Source organism: Aspergillus pseudonomiae (assembly GCF_009193645.1).
Source record: "Aspergillus pseudonomiae strain CBS 119388 unplaced genomic scaffold BDV37scaffold_59, whole genome shotgun sequence".
NCBI lineage: Eukaryota > Fungi > Ascomycota > Eurotiomycetes > Eurotiales > Aspergillaceae > Aspergillus > Aspergillus pseudonomiae.
This window is the reverse complement of record NW_022476051.1, coordinates 177,401-199,107: the sequence shown is the minus strand read 5'-3', so window position 1 is coordinate 199,107 and position 21,707 is coordinate 177,401. Positions and strand designations below refer to the sequence as shown.

The 21,707-nt window shown below is 48.8% G+C and overlaps 10 protein-coding genes across 10 annotated transcripts; 6 read left to right on the top strand and 4 right to left on the bottom strand.

Moving 5' to 3' along the window:
- Nucleotides 1-834, bottom strand: BDV37DRAFT_254110 (uncharacterized protein). Its single transcript, XM_032082608.1, has one exon. The coding sequence runs from the start codon at nt 790-792 to the stop codon at nt 556-558; it is 237 nt and encodes a 78-aa protein (XP_031939148.1). The 5' UTR covers nt 793-834; the 3' UTR covers nt 1-555.
- A 299-nt stretch (nt 835-1,133) lies between these two features.
- Nucleotides 1,134-2,560, top strand: BDV37DRAFT_171313 (putative C2H2 transcription factor). The gene is made up of 2 exons (XM_032079336.1): nt 1,134-1,736; nt 1,800-2,560. Exons 1-2 carry the CDS (start codon nt 1,474-1,476, stop codon nt 2,308-2,310), a joined length of 774 nt encoding a protein of 257 aa, XP_031939147.1. The 5' UTR covers nt 1,134-1,473; the 3' UTR covers nt 2,311-2,560.
- Nucleotides 2,561-3,889: 1,329 nt separating this feature from the next.
- BDV37DRAFT_273402 (dual specificity protein phosphatase family protein) lies at nt 3,890-4,837 on the top strand (the record flags this gene model as incomplete). Its single annotated transcript, XM_032085049.1, has 1 exon — nt 3,890-4,837. One exon carries the CDS (start codon nt 3,890-3,892, stop codon nt 4,835-4,837), a length of 948 nt encoding a protein of 315 aa, XP_031939146.1.
- Nucleotides 4,838-5,120: 283 nt separating this feature from the next.
- BDV37DRAFT_171398 (uncharacterized protein) lies at nt 5,121-7,800 on the top strand. The gene is made up of 2 exons (XM_032079339.1): nt 5,121-5,874; nt 5,942-7,800. The coding sequence occupies exons 1-2, from the start codon at nt 5,404-5,406 to the stop codon at nt 7,454-7,456; spliced, it is 1,986 nt and encodes a 661-aa protein (XP_031939145.1). The 5' UTR covers nt 5,121-5,403; the 3' UTR covers nt 7,457-7,800.
- A 103-nt stretch (nt 7,801-7,903) lies between these two features.
- Nucleotides 7,904-11,245, top strand: BDV37DRAFT_254102 (putative SNF2 family helicase/ATPase PasG). Its single transcript, XM_032082607.1, has 3 exons — nt 7,904-9,360; nt 9,418-10,156; nt 10,214-11,245. The coding sequence occupies exons 1-3, from the start codon at nt 8,530-8,532 to the stop codon at nt 11,062-11,064; spliced, it is 2,421 nt and encodes an 806-aa protein (XP_031939144.1). The 5' UTR covers nt 7,904-8,529; the 3' UTR covers nt 11,065-11,245.
- BDV37DRAFT_171345 (tyrosinase family protein) lies at nt 11,182-12,943 on the bottom strand. The gene is made up of 5 exons (XM_032079338.1): nt 12,561-12,943; nt 12,344-12,506; nt 12,027-12,292; nt 11,678-11,951; nt 11,182-11,562 (listed from the first exon to the last, which is right to left on the bottom strand). The coding sequence occupies exons 1-5, from the start codon at nt 12,746-12,748 to the stop codon at nt 11,299-11,301; spliced, it is 1,155 nt and encodes a 384-aa protein (XP_031939143.1). The 5' UTR covers nt 12,749-12,943; the 3' UTR covers nt 11,182-11,298.
- Nucleotides 12,944-14,694: 1,751 nt separating this feature from the next.
- On the top strand, nt 14,695-16,307 carry BDV37DRAFT_285372 (uncharacterized protein; the record flags this gene model as incomplete). The annotated part of the gene is made up of 7 exons (XM_032087712.1): nt 14,695-14,901; nt 14,974-15,205; nt 15,255-15,401; nt 15,471-15,588; nt 15,652-15,720; nt 15,805-15,831; nt 15,923-16,307. The coding sequence occupies 7 exons, from the start codon at nt 14,695-14,697 to the stop codon at nt 16,305-16,307; spliced, it is 1,185 nt and encodes a 394-aa protein (XP_031939142.1).
- A 163-nt stretch (nt 16,308-16,470) lies between these two features.
- end3 (cytoskeletal adaptor protein SagA) lies at nt 16,471-18,440 on the bottom strand. Its single transcript, XM_032079335.1, has 3 exons — nt 17,799-18,440; nt 17,458-17,692; nt 16,471-17,374 (listed from the first exon to the last, which is right to left on the bottom strand). The coding sequence occupies exons 1-3, from the start codon at nt 18,036-18,038 to the stop codon at nt 16,635-16,637; spliced, it is 1,215 nt and encodes a 404-aa protein (XP_031939141.1). The 5' UTR covers nt 18,039-18,440; the 3' UTR covers nt 16,471-16,634.
- Nucleotides 18,441-18,812: 372 nt separating this feature from the next.
- BDV37DRAFT_254090 (mitochondrial K+-H+ exchange-related family protein) lies at nt 18,813-19,767 on the bottom strand. The gene is made up of 2 exons (XM_032082606.1): nt 19,028-19,767; nt 18,813-18,940 (listed from the first exon to the last, which is right to left on the bottom strand). Exons 1-2 carry the CDS (start codon nt 19,462-19,464, stop codon nt 18,844-18,846), a joined length of 534 nt encoding a protein of 177 aa, XP_031939140.1. The 5' UTR covers nt 19,465-19,767; the 3' UTR covers nt 18,813-18,843.
- A 321-nt stretch (nt 19,768-20,088) lies between these two features.
- On the top strand, nt 20,089-21,685 carry BDV37DRAFT_171248 (phospholipase D regulator). Its single transcript, XM_032079334.1, has 3 exons — nt 20,089-20,441; nt 20,512-21,376; nt 21,447-21,685. The coding sequence occupies exons 1-3, from the start codon at nt 20,174-20,176 to the stop codon at nt 21,469-21,471; spliced, it is 1,158 nt and encodes a 385-aa protein (XP_031939139.1). The 5' UTR covers nt 20,089-20,173; the 3' UTR covers nt 21,472-21,685.
- The last annotated feature ends 22 nt before the right edge of the window (nt 21,686-21,707 follow it).

Below are 21,707 nucleotides of genomic sequence, written 5' to 3'. Positions count from 1 at the left end.
TTTTTTAAAAAAAAAAAAAAGACAGAGAGAGGAATATAATTCACGTAGACAGACAAACAGACGCATCGATGGAGACATCAAATTGCGGTGTCAAGTAGCGTGAAAAAGTGGGCAATATTTCATAGACAACGAACACCAGGTGGACTCTATCTATACAGAAAGCACATTCCACATGTCGAATCAACTTCGTATTTACTTCTCACTCTTCACATGGACCATAGTAGAAGGTAGTATAGGCGAGATTTAGCCTAGTTCTGAAACATCTAACTGTCTTCTAATTGCCTTCGGCTTGGTTCGCCTTCACCAGAGAATCCAATCATAGTTTAGCCATTGACCAGCGGTGCACCGACTGTCCGCCCGATGCAGGCGGTTCTCAGCAGTTCCGTGGATTGGGCAAGAAGTGTTGGCAGTGTATCCATTGGGTACCTTAGGTACCGATCCATGAGGTCATGTTTGCTCGGGAGGCCCGACGTGGCCTGGTAGACGGTGTCAACTTAAGCCGGCAGTTTACGAGTAGCCTGCAGCAGAGTCTATGCCTCAAGCGGCATACGGTTGTTAGTTGGATCTGTCCGGAGTATGGCTGTGGTATCTGCCAGTACCAATCAAGAGAAATGCGGTTTGGTGGTGAATTGATCTGCACCTGGCGATGGCGGTGTGGCTGAGAAGCTCCTTTCCCAGCCACGTGCCATGGTTCTCATTGGCAGGCAACGGTGAGGCCGCGACCCGGTGTGGCGGATGCCAGAACGCAGATGCGAAAAGGCACCGTACAATGTTCTTCAGCTTCTCCCCCATCCCCCCGATTACCTTATGATTAATGTCATTTCCCCTTCTTCCTTACCCAGGTTGTATTTGGTTGCCTGACATCAACCTCGCAAATGAGTCATTAGTCGAAGCCTAAAGATTTGATACCTACCTACTACGCTTAGATCTTTGCGCAGTTACCGCTTTCTGTGATTCAGCGCCTACAAATACACCGCGTCTTCCGTCGGTTACATCGGACCACGTGTACATGATACCCTTCAGGTCGAACTTATTTATTATTTTATTCTGGGACGCGCTCACGGAAAGCTCACGGAAAAGAATATGATTAATGGTCTTGACCGTGTACTCAGCATTACTACTACTATTACCCACCTCGGCATAGCCCTTGAATCGAGTGGCGTTGCTGCCAAGACTGATTAGTCATTAGTGGAACTGGATGCCTTGTTGTTACCTGAAAAATTCGGCACCCCCCCGTTTTCCTGAGGAACCTACACCCTTCAGTGTGCCACTGTGAAGAACTGCAAGATCGACAACTTTACTTTTTTTTTTTTTTTTTATTTGATAATATCGCACTCATTTTTGACTTGTGATCCTCACGAATCTCGAACCTTTGGAAAGCAGCTACCATCTACGAGCGTTCCGTTCTTAGCTCGTCCTTCATCTATCCAAACAACCCGCCTCATCCCAATTGACGGCGGGGTCCACTACGATATGGGAGACGGTTCTGATTATCCTAGCCCACGAAGCGAAGGTCCCGGCGGGCCTGCAACTGTCCTTGTCACTGCCCAAGAACCTATCCCTCCAGCACCAAAAATGACTGATCAACTGTCTCCAAATTTTATGGAAGGAGCTCGTCCGCGACTGTCGGTGAGACGGGCGCGAGATCCACCCAAGAACGCTGCAGGCCAGATCTATTGCGACCATCCTGAGTGTCAGCACGCGCCTCCGACGTTCCGCCGCCCATGCGAATGGAAGTAAGTTCTTCTCTCATACACTCCCTTGATTGCTGATCAAGCTAACCATGGTATCACCAACAGCAAGCACATGGACAAACACGACCGCCCTTACAAGTGCTTAGAACCTGGATGTGACAAGATCCAGGGTTTTACGTACTCCGGTGGCCTTTTGAGACACCAGCGCGAAGTACACAAGAAGAATATAAATGCGAAGAAACCTCTGATGTGCCCGTATGCCGACTGTAATCGCAGCACAGGCAACGGATTTACGCGTCAAGAGAACCTAAAGGAACATCTTCGACGCCGTCATATGCATACCGACAATGGCCACGCGTCGGAACTACCTATTGTGCCAGTGCCGGAACTGGATGGTACCACGGCCCTGCCAGTCACTTCGCCTGTCAAGCGGAAGCGCGACTCGATCGATTCGGTCGAAATTCCCGACGAAGAAGAAAACGGCGTGGACCTACGAAATGAAATCAAGAGACTACGACGCGAAGCCCAAATGAAGGATCGGCGGCTGGAGGAGTTGGAAAGAATCGTTGCGGACTTGCAGCAGAGAATTCCGCAGACTGCAGTCTCGCAGGGATAGGTGTCGGATTGTGGTCTCATGAGAAATATCAGTTTGCAATGCATGTTATCTCCTCCACGAGTTGACATGGCTTTCTTTCTCTTTTCATTTGGCTTTGGTTTTTACCCCTTTGTTACTTTTGCTTTGCATTCCACGGGCGTTTTCACATGCAGAGTGCGGGCCTTCAGGTTTGCGTTCAATGTTTACAACATCAGTGGGTGGTTTATATGGATCGATCTACATCTCAGAACGCGTGGTTTACAACAGGCAGCTCTGAAGAATCTGGCGTTTGCTCGAGGTTGATAATACGGACCCGGCGGTGTTATTATGGTTGTCTCCCTTTCTATTCCCTGAAATATACCCAGGCGTTTTCCAACCCATCTCCTTTGTTAGTCTCAACAACTCCAACCTTGTCTTTGTATTCCTTTTCTCCCTTCTCCATACGACATTGTGACATTCCGAATCGTGTCAACCAGTGCCTGTACAAGGTGAAGGATGTATTGCCATTTAGTGTATACGCATGGTATTTACAAGTACAGCTGAACAAGCTTCGCTAGTCACACTATCTGGCAGGGCTTATGTTGGCCTTCTCAAGAAGTTCCGATGGGCACACGCTGATCTAGTATGTCTTGTGATTGTAATTGTCACCTCTTTTGCTTACAAACTCTTGATTGATTCCTTGTCACAAACTTTTCTTTTACACTTATTCTCTAGCGTGTAGGTCAGATAAATTTGTCTTTCACATGGAAAGTACTAAGAGTAGCCTTGACCATGCGATTATCGGATCAAGAACAGGCTAGTGTAGAATAGTCCTGCGATATGTGGAAGACGATTCGCCACAACAATGCTCAAGAGGCTTTAGTTGGTGGGCACAATCACGTATGACTCCAAATGACTCGTAAGTGACCAGGCTTTACGGTCTGACTCAACCCCTGAGGTATCGATGCGCTGCGCTCGCTCCTTTGAGGACTATTCGCAGTTGTTACTAGATCTGAAGATGGATCATCTTATGGGAAGTCGTATGATAGTGTCATGTGCAGTAAATGCGTGGGGGCTTCCAGCCGTAGTATGGTACTTGTTATAGATGGAAAGAAAAACTGCCTTGCTTCGTTCTTTGATTACTGATGTTCCCAACGTTAGCCATGTTCGCAATGAAGTTTTATGTATATACACAAATGCCGGTTGTGTGGTACATGGCTGAGTCAGCCCAGATTTATGTTGTTGCGGCCTGGCGAGCGACTTCGCTGCCTGCCAAACAAAGCATGGGATTTAGTTCACAGTCCGAATGGCGTATGCGATTACCAGACAAGGATCCATTAGTACAATGTTGGCTCTTTCATATCTGATACACTAACACAATGGCCTTTCAACCTCATATGGACATCACGTTTAATGCAAACAATTGATGCGCTCTTTAAACCCCTCATAATTTAGACTTGGATCGTCCGCTCAAAACTTTGAGCGTCGCTCATGAAGATTCCGCTCTGTACTATCGCTTACTGGCACTACGCGGATTAGCCTGTTCCTGACCGGTTCCTGACTGAGTACAACTTATTTTTGAAGCATTTTATCACCCGTCCAGACTGAAGCCCAAGAAAACATGGCCCATTCAACTCCTTTCACGGAGGTCGCAATGTCCCACCAAACAGACTCTCCTTATGTTCGGACTCAGCAATATACACGAGGCGCTGGTAGACTCTTCCAACAACCGGCCGTCCCAATGCAGGCCGAATGGGGTCTCCCTCATGTTGACCCCGTTACCTCTGCTACTCATGTTTTCTCAGAAGGAGAATTTGTCCCATACGAGTTCTTCAAAAAAATCGGCCCAGAGTGGTTCGTTCCTGAAGCAGAAGGAAAGGAATGGAAGTACTGCATGCGCAGAGAGGCCCAAAAGATTTTACCATTTCTCTACCTGGGTCCATATGCCTCCTTGAAAAACACAGCCTGGCTCAAAGCCCAAGGGTTCACTTTGCTTTTGGCTATTCGAGACGAAAGGTTTCCAAACGTCTGTGGGGAGAACGCAGCTACTGAGCTGGGAATTGAAGCCGAGACCTTTGCAGTCGCACAGACTCAGGATTTTGTGTCCATAGGGCCTCGTCTGATTCGAACAATCAATGACCACATCTCATCCTCGCATACCCCAGTATCCAACGAATGGCCCTACAAGAAGGTTTTGGTATTTTGCGAGACTGGGAACGGTTATTCGGGCTTAGCACTAGTTGCGTACTTGATGGTAATGCTCAACTTAAAGCTACACCAAGCTTTAGCTGTGGTTCATGCGCACCGACTATCCGTGGAAGCAGATGAACTATCGAGACAAATGTTAGTTTCATTCGAATCGATCATTATGGCCAAAAGGAACGTTGAAGAGGTCAGACGAGCAACTACAGAGGGTGCAGGCTTGATGGTTCCTCCCCAGACTGTATGTAAAAAGAGGAGTTTTACACATCGCAATGAGGATGAGGCTATGGAAGACATCATGGATATGGGTGCAGATGAAGATACAGCCTCTGATAGAAAGCCTGTGGCTCCATTCCAGGACCGTTGAGGATGGTTTGACTAGAACAAAATATTAATTTTTCTTATGATGACTTAGTTTGGAATGGTATTGGTCATCATAGAATTCGTTAGGATGACGTTGATTAAACACCATTTCCCTCTTGATAATTTGCTCTTGCACCTTCTCTTTTTATTTCTTTGTACATTACAAGGTCAATGATTCTAAGCATCTTTCATGCCCCAGGGTACTGATTTCCAATCACCAATCACCTGAAGTGACTTGCAAACCACTGAACAATCAGCATTATCTATTCTATTAAACTCTACAAAGCACATTTGATAGACACAATTTGTTGTCTTCAGCCTAAGTCTAGTCCTTCCATTATTCGGAAATTCTTTCCCCTTCTTGTCCTATTTTCTCCAGGGTTCCAGGCCGACCAGAATTGATTGACTCAACTGTAGCAATGATCTTTGTTGTTATTCACTATCCCTGAGGGGAAGGGCCGTTGACCCATTCACTGTATTGCTTATAACATTTCATGTACATTTCTCAGTCTGCTCGCGTCCAAAATCCAACCTGCAGCTAATTACTTACAAAAGTGGAAAACAGCCACCATGCGACTCCGTGAGAGTATCCGCCCTCCTGAGCGCTATGAATCAGAGCACTTTTACACGTCGCTAGGTCAAAAGTCACTTCGCCAGCACAGAAATCCAAACCGCCCTCCCTACATCGATTTCAACCCCAACCTGCCTCCTGCTGTCTTCCCCACTCTGGACTTCCCTCGCCCAGCGGTACCAGAGGCTGGCAAATGTGCACAGAGCAAGGGAGAAGAGACCAATAGTGGAGGCACTTTACAGCACGGTCGCGAGCAACCTGAGCATTATGGGGAGGACAAGGATAGCAGAGAGGCAGGCGTCGATCTCGTGGACATCCCTATCAATCAGGTCGAGAACTACGTTGCGAGCAACGGTGACTTGAACCCAGTTTACGTCAAAAACATGGCTACGATGGCTGCTGCGGACTCGTCTGCGAGTGATGACTTGCACAATGAGACTGATGACATCGAGGCTCATGATGAGGATGAGGTGAGCTAACCATACACTCGATGTATCGCAGCTTTTAGTGGCCGGCGATGTACTAACAATGTTCTAGTCCGCGCATGAGATCCCTAACCCAAAGTGGAGCGATTTATGTCCTGGAATGCAGGTGGAAATTTTCGACAATCTTCTTCAATGCTATACTTGGAAAGACGCGTGTTATAGGTTAAATCTGACAGGAGAAGATCAAGAGAAGGTCGGAAAGCATATTTTTGCTCGCAATAAGCAGATGGAACAGGAAGAATCTCAGATGAAAAATATGCGAACGAAACAACTGAGATCGCTCTTGAAGATTGACAACAGTGCAAGACATCTCCAGGATTCGCACCAGTTTCTTTTCCGCAAAACCTCTCGAGACACCACTAGTCATCTGCGAAGGAGTAATAGGCCAGACTATCTTATGTGCCATTCTAAAGAGGTTATGAACGCTAAACGGTATTTGCGCCAACAGGGCCTAAGCCCTAGATATGCTGGGGATTGGGGTAACAGCATCAGCCCTACTCATCCCTCTGGAATCGACCAAGATCATGATATGAGCAATCTAGGGAAGCAGGTGAGCTGCGGGCAATACATGGAACTAGCCACAGATACGACTGATGATGACATGATGGATTTTGCGTTCGATCATAAAGCTCCGACTGCGATCCCGGATAAGCAGTCATTCATTAACACAATCGGGACGGCAGCTGTTGCTAGCCCGAGGGATATGACGCTATGCAGAGGTAACTTAAACACAGCCCCAAGATGGCTGAATCTTCTTTACCAGCATTCTATACGGAACTACCAGCCAGCTTTTCGGGAGAATAAGCTTGTTTGCCTCAAAATCGGTACCGAGCACGCCGCCCAGATTCATGATACCCAGCCGATAGCTTGCATTCAGCCAGCGAAATTGGTAAAACGTTTCCCTCCCATTGATGCTATTTACTATGACCCCCCTTCATGGACCCCTGTAATTATTCAGAATTATGGAGCGAGAACTAATCCAACAATGCCTCCAATACCTAGACCATCCTTGGACGGCGAGCCACAGCCTCTACCGAGAACAATGGGTGGAAATTGGTCATATAGCTCTTTCGAATCGCATCCAACAACATCTTCTATGAGGTTCCAGCAAAAATTGGAAGAGGCACGTCTTGAGACACAAAGGGCGAGAAGACGCGGAACGCAGCAACTTGCAGGTGGTAGAGGCTATGGACCATATTTTACCCCAAGGCAAAGCCCTGAAGGCATAAGTCGGTCATCCTCAACCACCACTGGGGGATTTATGTCTCCTAATAGCTCAGGCGAGCTTTACGGTGCATCGATGCAGAGTCAAAGTGAAAACTCTTCAAGAACGGTTACTTCTCTTGGGACCTCTCTTCATGACTCTACGGAACGGAGGGCTTCTTCTGGAACTATGAATTTGCCAAGGATCCCTTCCACTTCGTACCACGGCGGAGATCTTCAAACTCAGCCCAGTGTCATGCATACGATGCAAAGCGATGAAGAGCAAGAAGGACTGAGATGTGAAGATGAATACTGTACTACTGATGACGAAGTGGTTCTTCTACCTACAGGAAATCCCCACTAAACGAAATGGCGATTACGGCCACATCCACCTGCTAGCCTTACAGACAACGCTGATATTCACACGGCAGATTTCACCAATGCTCAGGATGGTCAAATAAAGGAAACCTGTTTTTACTTCCCCTTTTATTTCTTGAAGATCTTCAACGAATTTCACCCGGAATGTGTTGCATACTCGGAATTGGGAAGCCAGTCAACAAACATGAGACCATTACTTACCTTGAGAATGACATTACAATGGACTTTATAGATGTTCTTGGGCTGACTTCCCATATTTTTCTGTCCATTTTGCTAAATACAACCGCAGTCAAAAAAAGAGGGGAAAAAAGAGGTTAAACTGCTAATACTTTCAATCGCCACAAACAGCTTGAAAGAACCTAGAACACTCCATTGTACTAATGTTGTAAGCATCTTCTGCATGTTCTAGAAGCCCACTAAAATCAATCAAAAGGTGGCCCGTGCGCTGACGCGAAATCTGCGCGTCCGAACGGCAGCGATTAGATTGCAGGCGCGGCAAGATGACAAAATGCGCCAGTTAGCAACACCGTGCACAACCTCTCAAGCGCACGATCTTGGTCGGGTATCTTTGGGTTTCTTTCATTTATAGATAGTTATACAAATCCAGTCAATACTCTTTTTGCCCCTTTTCTGATTTGGTGCCCCTGCTTTTATTGGATTTGCGCTTGCACCAGAGGGGCAAAATCGACCACGGTAACCGCGTCCATACGCCAAACGTACATGATATGAAAAGTGTTTGGAATTTGACTATTGGAAGATTCTGGGATCCGAAACAAGGAAACACAGATATGTCAAACTCCGATACGCCGGTTGAGACTGAGGGCATGCGGCAAGACTCAACACAGCTTTCTTCGCCGGTGACGAACGACGCCGGGGAGTCAACTCCCGAGAAGATGGATGTGGAGGAGGAGAATACAGAGGAGATGGATGCGCAGGCTAAGGCGCTGATGCATTTATTGAGTACCAGTGAAGTGCGTGTTTCATCCTCGTACGTTGGTAATGGAAAGAGCCTGTTGCTGATGGTGTCTTTTGCGGCTTGAATAGGTTTTCGTCGCGATCATGGCGGATAAGATGAAGAAACAGCAGGAGGAGGCGAAACTCGAAGCGGCGAGACAGCACGAGCAGAAGAGTGCGGAGGCGATGACGAAGAAGAAGCCCACCACTGAGCCTGCTGGGAGACGCGCGACGCGCACGAGTGCGAGGCAGAGCGCGGCGAAGGAACCTGTTGCTGAGGCGGACGTGAAGACGGAGGAGCAGGGTGCTGCTGCGAAGTCGAAACGAGGTCGGGGCAGGAAAGCTGTTGCTCCTGCGGCTGCGAAGTCAAATACCATCTCCAGTTACTTTAAGAAGGCCGATGTGCAGGTTCCCGAGGAAAATCCCACCGTTCAGGAGGCTCTGGAACATGCTGCGGATGAGTATGAGGCCAATCCATCTGTCTTGGGCGGACAGGATCTGGTCGCTACCCAGCAGCCGGAACTGATCACCGGGGGTCAGATGAAGAAGTATCAGCTGGAGGGATTGGAGTGGTTGAAGTCGCTTTGGATGAATGGTCTGTGTGGCATTTTGGCCGACGAGATGGGTCTGGGAAAGACTGTGCAGGCTATCTCCCTGCTTGCCTTCTTCAAGGAGAAGAAGATTTCCGGGCCGTTTTTGATTGCGGCTCCGCTTAGTACTGTGAGTAATTGGGTGGATGAGTTCGCTCGGTGGACGCCTAGCATCAAGACGGTGTTGTACCATGGAAGCAAGGATGAGCGGGCGGAGATTCGACGAAAGATGATGAATATGAAGAATCAGCGGGACATGGATTTCCCGGTGGTTTGTACTTCCTATGAGATATGTATGAATGATCGGAAGTTCCTTGGGCAATATCAGTGGCGATACATCATTGTGGTATGTGTTGCGATGCTTCGCCCCGGTCTGCCAGTGCCGCTGCTAATGAATGTACAGGACGAAGGACACCGCTTGAAGAATATGAACTGTCGACTAATCAAAGAACTCCTCACCTATAACTCTGCAAACAGACTCCTTATCACGGGCACGCCGTTGCAAAATAACATAACCGAGCTCTGGTCGCTGTTGCATTTCCTGCTGCCCGAGATCTTCAACGACCTTGATAGCTTCCAAAGCTGGTTCGATTTCTCGTCAATGTTGGACAGTAGCGACAAGACGAATGTTATCGAGCGCCGAAAGCGTACTCTAGTGTCCACGATGCATTCCATCCTGAAGCCGTTCCTGTTAAGACGTGTCAAGACTGACGTCGAGATGTCGCTTCCTAAGAAGAGAGAATACATCCTCTACGCACCTCTGACAGCCGAGCAAAAGGATCTCTACCGTGAGATTCTCAACGGCACAGGCCGTCAATACCTCGAAATTAGGGCAAGAGAAAGATTGATGGCCAAAAACGAACGCCTAACCCGTTCCGGCAGTGTGAAACGTAGCATTGATAGCAGCGGTGACACCACACCAAACAAGAGCCTCAAGTCCAGTCGTTCTTCTACTCCAGCTAGCACGACGAGTTCCACACGCAGGCGAAAAGGACCTCAAAGTTATAAGGAAGTAAGCGACCGTGAATTCAACTCGAAGCTACGGAAGCTCGAGCAGGGGATAGAAGATGATCTAGACATCGAAGGTCCAAGCGAGACCGAACAGGAGGAGATTGAAAGAGCAAAGACTTTCAAGCTCGCTAGTAAGTCCACTCTGCCATACGTGCACATTGTGCGTTTGACGCTAACGTTTCCAACAGAGCAAGAAGTAGCCCAAAAGAAAATGCAGAACCCGGTCATGCAGGCGCGACTGGCTTGTAATTCTCCGCATAACTTCTACTGGCCGTGGAACGATGAGCCGGTCGACAAATCACTAATAAATGCATCAGGGAAGATGCTGCTGCTGGACCGGCTTGTCACACGGCTTCTAGCCAATGGACATAAGATTCTCATCTTTTCCCAATTCAAATCACAGCTGGACATTCTCCAGGATTGGGCCACTCAACTCCACTCCTGGAACTGCTGTCGTATCGACGGCGCAATCAGCCAAACAGACCGGCGAGCGCAAATCAAAGCCTTCAACACCGACTCCGACTACAAGATCTTCCTCCTGAGTACCCGAGCGGGCGGACAGGGCATCAATCTCATGGCGGCCGACACTGTCATCCTATTCGACTCCGACTGGAACCCCCAACAGGACCTCCAGGCCCAGGACCGCGCCCACCGCATCGGCCAGACACGACCGGTGATCGTGTACCGCCTAGCAACAAAGGGCACCGTTGAGCAGACGCTGCTCGAGAAAGCCGATTCGAAACGTCGTCTAGAGCGACTCGTCATCCAGAAGGGCAAGTTCAAGAGTCTTCTAGATCCCACCTCGCAGGATGACGTTGAGGATCTGAGAAAGGCTCTCGGGGAAGACGAGTTCGAGCGTTTCGAGGCCGGTACGGATCCCAGTCGTCTGCTGTCTGATAAGGATCTCGATATCCTGACGGATCGCAGCGAGGAGGCCTATGCTCGTGCTGAAAGGGGTCTGGATCACAGTGGACGGGCTTTCCTGGCCGTCGAGACGAAGAAAGATGGCCTTATGGCGCAGATTACTGGGAAGGGTTAGTTTGTAATTCTAGTTGTAATAATAGCCATTTCTCTTTCACTTCGACGGCTGTGATGGAGACTGGGCATATAATGGATTGGTACGAGGACCGTTTGTTTTGAATTGCGTAGATTGCACCCATCTATAGATATTCATTCTTGGTAAACATCAACCTTGATCACTCGGCCAGCGACCCCAAAATTATTATACTATACAAAACATCTTCTAACCATCAAACCTCAAACCAACACCACCTCACAGATAAATATAACAGAAGGGCCCACCAGTCGTATCCAACAACTCCCGAATAGTCTTGGGGGGAGCCAAAGCAGCACTCATATCCACGATATCATCCAACGTAGCATTCGGCGACGAGTCAACAATTCCAGGAAGCACAGTCGGTCCATTCACCACATAAGTGCGCTTCGCAGGGTCCTGGTTCTGCCAGGTCCAGAACGCCCGGTCAATCGCCGCATGGTGAAGGAAGAAAGCCGGGTCACCGGGGGAGGCAAAGAAGTCCTACAGCACACAACATCAGCAACTGAACTCATATCGTATAAACTTGAAAAAAAAAAGAAGAAGAAGAAGAAGAAGAAGAAGAAGAAGAAGAAGAAGAAGAAGTAATCCAACGTACACCACCAGGATCACCACCAATGGTATAGTGGCCCCCGCTATGCAGACCGAGGAAGCCGCGCGGAAAGTCGCCCTGCATGGTCGTCTCGTAGTCCCAGATATCTGTTTCGTTGACGATCAGGTCCACGACCTGCTTGGTTGTGGTCCATTGCGCGGCCTGCTTGGAGATGTCTCGGCGGAGACAACGGGGGTTGTAGTTCAGGCCGGTGCCGTTCTGCGCCACGAGGCCTGGGATCTTGAGACTGGGCATGAGGGGGCCGAGGTTGACGGTGAAGCTTAGAAGTAGTTGTGTTAGCTGGAGGTGATGCGTCTTTCTTGGGGATTGGGGGCGGCAGCAGCTTAGTACATACTTCTTGAATGGGCCGGATTGAATACAGCCGCCTCCGTTTGAGGGCTTCAGGAAGATTCCCGGCGCGGCTTCGGTGGCATTGTGCGGGACGAACGAGCCGTCGCCTGACATGCTGTACTCCGAGCCGTCGAAAATAGGCGAGTTGACCGGGTCGTCGGCGTACTTGTTCCAGGCCCAGTATGGCTGGGAGCCGGTGTAGCCGCACTCGTTTCGCAGGGCTTGCTCGTAGGCCCAGGTGAAATAGCGGTGCCAGGTTAAGAAGTTGCCCTACTGGGGTCAGGGGGGCCGGGTCTTCTTTCAAGGTCTGCAGGGTCCTACCGTTGAATGGATGAACATCGTCTGGTTGATGTGCACCGCGACGAAATCATCGTAGCGGGAGCGAGCCCCAGGAGCGAAGGAGGGGTCGGACTTTGAAGGCTTGGAGGATAGACAGAGGACGGCGTCGATGTACTCGCGGCGTTCCTTCTTGGATAGAGCTCCCCTGCAGCTCAGTTAGACATCGCATTTGCGTGTTAAGGAGTCGCAAGGGGCATACCATTCTCTGCGAGCCGACGCAGTGTAAGGAGTACAGGTGCTGCTGGCTTCTGGATTTGTGTAGTGATACAGGATCTGGTTCCCCAGGGCTTTGACAGCGAGGACATCCCACTGGTCCATGAAAGTGGGAGATGCTGTTGCTGGTGATAGGACAGCAAGAGCTGCGACGATTGGAATCCAACTGCGCATGGTTATGTTCACCTCCTCTGGGGACGGGCACTGCGATGGGGAGGAAGTAAGTGAGGAAGAAATTTGAGACTGGAGGGAACCGGTCAAGAGCTTTTTTATTACATCCTGACTAGCTCTGGGTGAACTCTGGACGGAGTAGATAGTTTGACTCTAGATTGCCGGCTAGGACAGCCGGATATGCGGCCGCCAATTGAGGACCCCAGAAAGTCATACGACTAGGGCTAGGACGGTATAGCACTTAGACGTGCACTATTTATCGCTTGGAGGCCTGGCGTGGAGAGTAAAAGCACCGAGACAGACATCGCTTTAGTGGGACGCGAGAGTCGGAATGCGGAAATTAGTAGAGATATAACAAATTAATGAGATAAAAAAAAGCCCGGGCCCAGATTGCTCATGGAGACACTCCACCATGACTTATACCGAGAAGCATGTCATGTCTTTGGCCCTGTCGGGCAACGGTAGAGAAGAACTACGGCAGTTAGAGTAGACTCCACAGCATATGTGACATCTTATTGTCTCTACATGGTAGATCACCAAAAAGAAGGAAAGAGGGACATGCAAAGGAGTTTTCGGGGCAGATTCAGAAGTATTGAGGTTACAGTAGAGACCCAGTTGACACTTGGCTAGTGCGAACAGGGATCGCTTGAGCTTCATTTCGAATGTATTTAGCCGTCCATTTGCGAGGCTGATGTGGGCTGGATGTCTCAAAGGATCCTCCGATGCCAAGGCACTTGCTTCGTTTCAAAGATTGGCTAGTACGTTAGTTCGTTCAATCGACTTAGTCAAGACTCGTATAACCAGACCACTCTCCGTATAGTACAAATGGGTGTAAAATGGTCAAAGCGAACCTCCTTTGCCGCTGGGCATTTCGTACTTGAGGCGTTTCGCTGTCGTTGGAAAGGATATCTTGAGCTTGGGAACCATGTTCATCAAAATCAAATCCACACGCCCTCGTGCGGTACACTGGAAATCAATTTATATTGGGGCTTCCCGGGCTTCGTATAGCCTGCATTAGCGGGGGGCTAAATGTAGATTACGCCACTACAACTTGGTTTAAGACCCCAACGGTTCAACGGACTAATTACTCCGTTCCTATCTTTCGTCCTTTATATTAAGATATATTAACACTCACCATATTACCCGCTCGATGCTACCCTATCGGCTCACCTTCGGGGCATTTCCCTGCAGGCGCTACGAGAAGTAGTCTGTGGACCGATTACCCACTACTGAGTACCTATGGCTCAGGTATGACACCGTGCGCCATGCGCCTTCTGCCCGAATCTTTACCCACAGCAGGCAGAACACTGACCATCTAGTAAATTAAACAGAAAAAGAAGAGACACAAATGGATTTGGAGATTGACTTGGAAGGTCTTCATCTCTGTTAATATCATGTGGGAATAGAATAGCCAGACTCTCAGAACCTACCGCGGGAAAGTTAGGGCTTGATTTATAAATGCTCCCTAGGGGCGGCACACAGAATGACATTAGTCAATTCGCTTCTACTCGTGGACTATGTAGAATCCCTGCTCTTTATCCTTGCTAGTTTCAGTTTCATATTTAATGGGTAGCGGCGCAGACACCTTGCATTTACTAGACATAGGCTGGATTCCTTTAGTGGCTGGACATACTCCGTACGGAGGATCCGTTTGCGGCAATGCACGAACAGGCATAATCGCTTTCATTAAATTCCTACAAGCCGATGAAGCGCCGATCCTTAGGAAGAATTCAACTGGATTCATTCATCCGACCAAAATAAACGTACGCCCCTTGTATCTCCGAAATTCCGAATGTGTCCTGTATGTTGTTGGACGCTAGTGCTTCCTTAGAGAGATAGCCCTATACAGGCTTAACTTAGAATACAGAGACTCAATTTTCTACGAGTAACTCAGTCTACAGCGGTCATGGAGATTCCTCTTTGCCTCCATCGAGATCATGATTGATATCATGCATTCTAGCGGGGGTCTACTGCCGAGACAAACAGCAGCAGTCGCATCGGCAGATACCCCCAGCGACAGTCGAGCTCCACACATCCTGGCCATTATCGGATCCCTGACAGGTCTATCGGGCTTACTGGTCACATTACGCTGCTACGTGCGACTCTTTGTCCTGCGGAAGTTCCTCCCAGACGATGGAGTAATCGTTGCATCCTTGGTAAGTGATACACCCACCATACACTGTCAACGACTTCTATACAGCAACTTTCCTAATCGAATAGACACACAGTTATGCGCCTTCGGCGTCCTAGCATGCTTCGTTGGCGAGTCGCACCATGGAGTCGGTCTTTTCTCTGACGACATCAAGCCGGAAGATTTCCAGGTCCTCAGCGAGTACATGTTCTACCACGCCATCGTCATAGTGCTCGGTATAAGCCTGGTCAAGGTTTCGCTGGCTCTCTTCTTGCTCCGGTTTGCATCACCTAATAAGAACCTGAAACGGTTCATTGTCGGCGCGCTTGGTGCGTTTGGGTCTCTGGACACACCCGATATGTAACTGACAAGGAGCAGTGTTTCTTATTGTCTTTACCATTGCGTGCATCTTGACGCTGATCCTCCAGTGTCTTCCGGTCCGAGCGGCGTGGGATTTCTCATTAAAGCAGAATGCCAGGTGCTATTCGATGAAGACTTATCTGGCAATTGGAGAATTCAACAGTGGTACGTCCCATCATCACACACATATACACCGTGAACGGGGAGGACCTAGCTCATAACACTTGACTTCAGCAATCAACATCGCGACGGACTTTGTATTCGCAACCCTACCCGCGTTCATGTTCTACAAGGTGCAAGTCAATAAGCGCACCCGGGTCTCGTTGATGGGCATCCTCAGCCTTGGCTATTTGTATGTGATCTCCGCTTCCTGAACCATGGCTATACCTTCTCGCTAACCCAAGCGACCTGACAGCGCCTGCGCCGCCGGAATTGTGAAGACCGTTCTTCAGAGCCAACTCTTCGACGAGCCAGATCCGTATCGGTACGCTTCGACCATATATATCCCTGAGCGCGGTAGTGGTTGACAGAAAGCTAATGTTCTCAATCCTGCATTTTCGGAATCTAGCGAATGCCAATACCTCATTTGGAATTGGTATGTCTTTGCCCCTATCCAACCCGCAGCTCTCACACGATAGCACATAACCAACGTCATCCATGATCCGTCAAAGGCTAACTGCTCGTAGTATCGAACTAAACGTCGGTATCATCGCTGCGTCATTCCCGACTATCAAGCCCCTCGTGAAATCCGTCATTGGGACCACGCTGAGTTTCACGAGCGGTGTGCGCAGCGGGAAACGCAACGGACAAGGATACCATGTGAGGTCTAGTTATATTATGCATTCGCTGCAGCAGAACCGGACCGTGAACGAAGACCAGAAGTATAGTGTTCAGATTGGAACCCTTGATGGATCTGATAGGGGGAGTGAAGAAAACTTGACTCAGCGACCCCGACGGGGGTCGCTGTCGAGGATAATACAGACTACGGAGGTGATTGTACACAGTGAGGAAAGTGCTGATCTAGGGGTTATGAGGATCGGGCCGGCGAGGACTGTCGATGACCGTGTATGAATTTTGTTTGTTCGTCTATTATACTGACTCTCGTTGGTGGAAAATTTGTGCTGTTTATTAGCATCAGGACGGGTCATATACTATACAGTTAATAGGCTTGCCTGGTATGTAATGCGACAGGGACTGGTGAACCTCGAATTAATCAAATCATCAAAAAGCAAAGAACACATCCATTAAGCGCCTGAGCTCCTCGCCAGAGAAATGGCTGTACATCAAAGAAAAGGATCACGAAAGACCTCTCACAGGGAAATCAAGCAATACCAGGGAGTTGAAGGTACTCAAAAGTGTATTTCAGAAAGGGGAACATAGCAGAAAAGGAAAAGATCACTAACGTGACACCTTCTCTTCTTCGATCTGTCTTCGTATATCGGCGAGTACCTCGTTCCGGTTGGCAAGGTGGCTTTTAAGTCCATCCACCTGCTCGCCGACGGCTTTCACATCCTCCCTGAGCCGCTCGATGTCTTGGCCTTCCTTGGACCTTCCAGTGCCTTCCCTAAGTTCGCGAAGCTCACGCTCCTTGTACTCCAGGAGTTGAAGTGCCTCCTTTTTGATCAGGCCCCAGCTGGTCCTGCCATCGGTCCTGGGTTGATCCCTGCGCCCTTCGGAGGCTTCTTGTGCGGAACTCAGCTTGGTCTCCAGCTCCGCAAGCTCGCGCCTTAGCCGAACCTTCTCCCATTCCTCATCCTGAATAGTGTCGTTGAAGTTTGTGCCCTTGGGGGTATAGGACGATTTTCCTCCGGCACCCAACCGACTCAAGTAGGTATCGCCAAATTTAGTCTTGCGACCAGTTGGTGTCTCTGTGTCTCCGTCCGCGCCCCATTTCTGTGCCGGGCGGGCATTATCGACCTGATAATCAATCTTGTTGTTTTCAAACGAGGCGCGGAGGGAAGCAGGAACGGTGCGGGGAATGCGGAAGCCCTCGTGTCGGTAGTTCAGTATATGCAGGAATGCTAGGGTGGCATCCTTATTAATTGTGTGGGATGCGGAGGGGTTGACCAAATTCCACGCAGAACGGACATCGGTGTCAGGGACATCGAGCGAATCGTAGAGTGGTTGTAATGATTGAACTGTACGAGAACATCTACGTATTAGTTCGGAACGCGAGCGGTTAAGGGATGCGGCCCCGCTTCGACGGGGAGCGCTGACGTACATGCGATTTCACCACGTTGGTTTCTGTTGGCATGGTATATCTCTTCGTATTTGGATTTGTCGGCGGGCTTCATGTACCATTCGAATCCATCTTTCAGTCCAGGAGTATCATCTTCATCCTCTATCCGTTCGAACTGTTCGGGTTGAGTGCTCAACGCCCGGGTTGCATGGACTAAATGAGACTTGGATTCAGGGACGAGCCAGTCGGGTAAAACGGCTGGGACAGTTTGTAATTCCTAATCGACACTGAACCTTAGCAGCAGCACTCAAAAGCTTTATGATTTGTGACAAAAACGCCGAAGAATCACAAGAAGTCATCGGGCAATAGGGGAGGTAACATACACCGTTGACCAGGTCGAATACTAATCGCATAGCGACACAAAACTCTTCGAAATCCAACTCCCCATCACCATCGACATCGGCCAAATCCCAGACCTTTTCCAGTTGCTCATCCCGAAGCCGACTGTTCCTGAGCACTGAGGCGGCCTGGGAGTTGTTCAGACGGGGCTGACCATTTGCTAATGAAGCGAAGATCTCCCAGTATCTTTCGATTTCCCATTGCTCAATTTTCTTATTTGACATGATGTGAGCGACTCGGTAGACCAGTAGGGACAATGCTGTTATTAAGAACCGAGCAATGAGAAGCGACTATAAAGGATGTTTGGCTGGAGATGCTCACGGGTCACTGAGTGGTTAACCGTTTCGGGCATCCCGCGGCGGGCCTCCCATGGGGCACTCGGATCATGTTAAATCCGGCAGGTGATATGCAGGGGAACAGGAACCGTTCAATTGCTCCATACTCCAGACCTACACCTGTAATAGCATGGGATCCACTATGTTCATAGAAAGTCATACTTACTCTGTATACCAACAATGAAGTCTTAATATGTATCATACAATTAACATAAAACCACCCCCAAGTCTATGTACCATATCCATAACCATCATCACCGACAATAGCAGCCATACTTGACTGTCCAAATTAAACACACGGACAGATGCATCATTAGTTACTCTATCTCTGAGTCGTTCACGACTCTTTTTCTTTTGGGTTGTTTTTCTTTTCGTCCTCGCCCGAGGACGAGTTATCCGCTCTCAACTTCTCCTCGACCTGGACAATAGCTCGTTCGGCTTCCAAAGCAAGCTCCGGTGCTTCAAGGATTGAAGCCAATTTCTTAGCATCGTCCATCCGAAGCAGCAATTTGTCGTCACTTTTCTCCACGTCCTCTACCATACTTGAGATTGACTGTTCAATGTTAGATATTTCTAGCGCCCGTGAAACTCGCTTCGCATATAGCCGCTCCAATGCTGGGTGCGATATCGGATTCAGAAGGTCCTTCTCGACCAAGAATTCCAAGTGTTTAGATCCATTCAATGCTGGAATCAGTCAGCAACGCCGTTGCACGTAGGAAGGTGAAAGGAGCGCACCTCGCAAATGGGACCATCCTCGATACACAAGATAGAAGAAAGGAATGTTAGGTATCCTGTCGTTTCATCATTAGCTCGTCGTTTAGTTATACCAAGAAACTCCCTTTATCAAAATTTTCTAGGGAAGAGCTTAGCTTTCATACAATGGAATGAGCCCAATGGGAGCTGTAAATGGACTTGCGATGAAGCTCCACCACATTCTCTTTCGATGTAGGTCCTGCCTATCAGTAGCAATCTTGTGCAAGATAGACTTGAGCTTTTCAGTTTTGACCGCATTTCCTGGGAAAAGCACGTCTATCTTCTGTGACCCATACGATTCATCAAGCCGTCGCTGAGCATTGAGCGAAGGAATACTCTTGAGCCCCCATTCTTCATAAGGAATCCGCTGTTGGACCTTATTTCCCCACACAACCAAATGTTTTTTCCAACCCTTCTCGGCTTCCTCCCATTCAGCCCATGTTTTGGCAGCTTTATTTGTGATTCGATCGAGTATGGAAAGCTCCTTTGCATGGTCCCGACGGAGCGGTCGAGCATATATCAGGGCCCGTCTTGTCGAGATCGGAATGACGAAGAGTCGCATGGCAGCGTTTTGTCTTTGGATTTTCTCCTTTGTCCCTTTTTGGTGGTTTCGGGGAATTCAATTGAGGAACACAGGGGAATTGTTGAAAACGGCGAGGGAGTACACGGCTAGTGATCAACAAGAGAAAACAACCGATTCAAGGGAGCTTGTAAAAATAGCATTCCTTCTTCTAGAGTGAAATTAAGATTAGTTTTTATATAATTTTTTCCCCCTTCTTCTTTAGGGTTTTTGCTCTCTTTTGCCCCTTGATGGGTATGACGGAGGCGAATAACACAAGCTGACCTGGTGGAAGGTGGACGACGGTTGTTTGGTCGCGGGCGGTATTGAGAGACGTCATTCCGCACCCAGCGAAAAGATTAGTGCCGTAATTATCAACGGAACATTTCCCAAGAGGGATAAATTACTAGTACTTCTCTGGGTTTAGCAGCATTAAGCAACTATTACCACCCAGAATTGTTTCTCTCCCCGTTCTTCCCCAGCCCCCCAAAGGCTGTAATTGCTGTGACCTTGCACTTTTTTGGGTTCCTATTCTAATCTAATGACCCGTTCCTCAAAAGGGTCATAAGCTTGCTCAGTTTCCAGAGAAACGCCGTGTTCTCGGGGCTGAGGGGGCTGTGAGGCGGCGATGCAGGCGAGATCCATTGTCTTCCCATAACTTTCCGACAGCCGAAGCAACCACATCTGAAACGACCCATTGGAGTAGAAGGCGATGGCACAGGATGCGCGCATTTTGCGCACACTTCCTTCAGGTCCACACTCGGTCTTAGATTCTCAACTAAGCGAGAAATCAACCAAGACAGAATGGATGTCTGGAGCCATCAACCAGAACGAGCAGACGAATCATGACCAGTTTCCCGAACTTCCTCACAATGGCACGCTGGAATTGTCGCCCAATGTCTTACAGGCTCTAGAGGAAGCGTCAACGGAGGATGGTCAGGATCATGTCGTATTAGAAAAGAGAATGCGGACTCTTCCGGGTGCGTAGTATACTCGACAAACCCCAGCCATCTTTGGCGAAAGCTTTACTGATAACAGTTTATGCAATAGCTTGGATCGGATCTGTCGATTACAAGGAACCTGAGGGCGAATCTTCTGCCGCCTCACGACTACTACCTTCGCATCCCGATGATGCCGTTGTCGCCCAGCATAACCACTCACCCCATACGACTGCCAAAATAGATTTCGCCGGTCGAGGAACAAGCTTGGAAGAAGGGCGCGCGACATCGCCTCGTGAATCGCGTTGGAAGAATTTCTCCAAATCGATTGCCTACCCAAGGGACCCAGGTGCTGAGGAAAAACTTGTGACCCCCGAATGGATGAACGAAAACCACGGTGACTACTCGCAACCATGGCGCGGAAGACTTGAAGACTGGAGTGGGGAGGATACAGAAGATCCGCTGAGAAAGAAACGGCGGAGAGAGATTTGGTTTAAACGCCTCCATCATACCCTATTGAAGAGTCCTATAGTACCCTTGGTTTTTCGCCTAACGGTGTGGGTCTTTTCACTTACTGCGCTTGCGCTTGGAGCCTCCATTCAGCGTATGTCGCGTGCGTATGTGCATCCGCAGGGCCCCTCTGCACTAATGGCGATTATTGTTGACGCCGTAGCCCTGGTTTACCTGGTGTATATCACCTGGGATGAATATACTTCCAAACCGCTGGGCCTTCGTTCCCCCTCGGCCAAAGCACGGCTTGTCCTTCTCGACATTTTCTTCATTGTCTTTGACTCTGCCAACCTAAGTTTGGCCTTTGAGTCACTGTCCACAGTTAGTGGCGCATGCACCATCGGTGAGGTTAACCAGCAGGTCGCTCCTAAGAACAATGCAATCTGCGACCGCCAAATTGCGCTAGCCAGTGTGCTATTAATTGCTCTTTTGGCTTGGCTTACAACATTCGTCATTAGTGTTTTAAGGTATATCCATCTATGCATTTACATCTCTCATTCTTTCTCCACAATGCACAGGACTAATTGCTTCGAACAGACTCGTAGATCGCGCTGCACAATGATAATCCTTTTGGCTTTTTATCATCTTATCTTGCGCTATCTACATATAGCCTTAAAAATAGTTTCTTGCTTCGCTCATTCATTCTAGGAGGCTCAGCTCAGGTCCCTCCTTTTTCTCTCTCTCTTTTTTCTTTTTACTTTTTTTTTTTTTCCCTCACTTTCTCTTCTCGACGGTGGGTCTGCCGTCTCCATTTCTTCAACCAGCACTACGGAGTACTCCACTTTACTGATCTCACCT

What these genes read in the sequence shown, in the direction of transcription:
- BDV37DRAFT_171313 (XM_032079336.1), top strand. Translation starts at nt 1,474, where the DNA reads ATGGGAGACGGTTCTGATTATCCTAGCCCACGAAGCGAAGGTCCCGGC. An exon ending in CGCCGCCCATGCGAATGGAA is followed by an intron (nt 1,737 to 1,799) that starts GTAAGTTCTTCT and finishes TATCACCAACAG; the next exon opens with CAAGCACATGGACAAACACG.
- BDV37DRAFT_171248 (XM_032079334.1), top strand. Translation starts at nt 20,174, where the DNA reads ATGGCACAGGATGCGCGCATTTTGCGCACACTTCCTTCAGGTCCACAC. An exon ending in GAGAATGCGGACTCTTCCGG is followed by an intron (nt 20,442 to 20,511) that starts GTGCGTAGTATA and finishes TTTATGCAATAG; the next exon opens with CTTGGATCGGATCTGTCGAT. An exon ending in TTCGTCATTAGTGTTTTAAG is followed by an intron (nt 21,377 to 21,446) that starts GTATATCCATCT and finishes TGCTTCGAACAG; the next exon opens with ACTCGTAGATCGCGCTGCAC.
- BDV37DRAFT_254090 (XM_032082606.1), bottom strand. Translation starts at nt 19,464, where the DNA reads ATGCGACTCTTCGTCATTCCGATCTCGACAAGACGGGCCCTGATATAT. An exon ending in CCCATTGGGCTCATTCCATT is followed by an intron (nt 18,941 to 19,027) that starts GTATGAAAGCTA and finishes ATGAAACGACAG; the next exon opens with GATACCTAACATTCCTTTCT.
- BDV37DRAFT_171345 (XM_032079338.1), bottom strand. Translation starts at nt 12,748, where the DNA reads ATGCGCAGTTGGATTCCAATCGTCGCAGCTCTTGCTGTCCTATCACCA. An exon ending in GCGTCGGCTCGCAGAGAATG is followed by an intron (nt 12,507 to 12,560) that starts GTATGCCCCTTG and finishes ACTGAGCTGCAG; the next exon opens with GGGAGCTCTATCCAAGAAGG. An exon ending in CGATGTTCATCCATTCAACG is followed by an intron (nt 12,293 to 12,343) that starts GTAGGACCCTGC and finishes TGACCCCAGTAG; the next exon opens with GGCAACTTCTTAACCTGGCA.
- end3 (XM_032079335.1), bottom strand. Translation starts at nt 18,038, where the DNA reads ATGTCAAATAAGAAAATTGAGCAATGGGAAATCGAAAGATACTGGGAG. An exon ending in TATTCGACCTGGTCAACGGT is followed by an intron (nt 17,693 to 17,798) that starts GTATGTTACCTC and finishes AGTGTCGATTAG; the next exon opens with GAATTACAAACTGTCCCAGC. An exon ending in CCAACGTGGTGAAATCGCAT is followed by an intron (nt 17,375 to 17,457) that starts GTACGTCAGCGC and finishes GTTCTCGTACAG; the next exon opens with TTCAATCATTACAACCACTC.
- BDV37DRAFT_171398 (XM_032079339.1), top strand. Translation starts at nt 5,404, where the DNA reads ATGCGACTCCGTGAGAGTATCCGCCCTCCTGAGCGCTATGAATCAGAG. An exon ending in AGGCTCATGATGAGGATGAG is followed by an intron (nt 5,875 to 5,941) that starts GTGAGCTAACCA and finishes ACAATGTTCTAG; the next exon opens with TCCGCGCATGAGATCCCTAA.
- BDV37DRAFT_254110 (XM_032082608.1), bottom strand. Translation starts at nt 792, where the DNA reads ATGGGGGAGAAGCTGAAGAACATTGTACGGTGCCTTTTCGCATCTGCG.
- BDV37DRAFT_254102 (XM_032082607.1), top strand. Translation starts at nt 8,530, where the DNA reads ATGGCGGATAAGATGAAGAAACAGCAGGAGGAGGCGAAACTCGAAGCG. An exon ending in AGTGGCGATACATCATTGTG is followed by an intron (nt 9,361 to 9,417) that starts GTATGTGTTGCG and finishes ATGAATGTACAG; the next exon opens with GACGAAGGACACCGCTTGAA. An exon ending in AAAGACTTTCAAGCTCGCTA is followed by an intron (nt 10,157 to 10,213) that starts GTAAGTCCACTC and finishes CGTTTCCAACAG; the next exon opens with AGCAAGAAGTAGCCCAAAAG.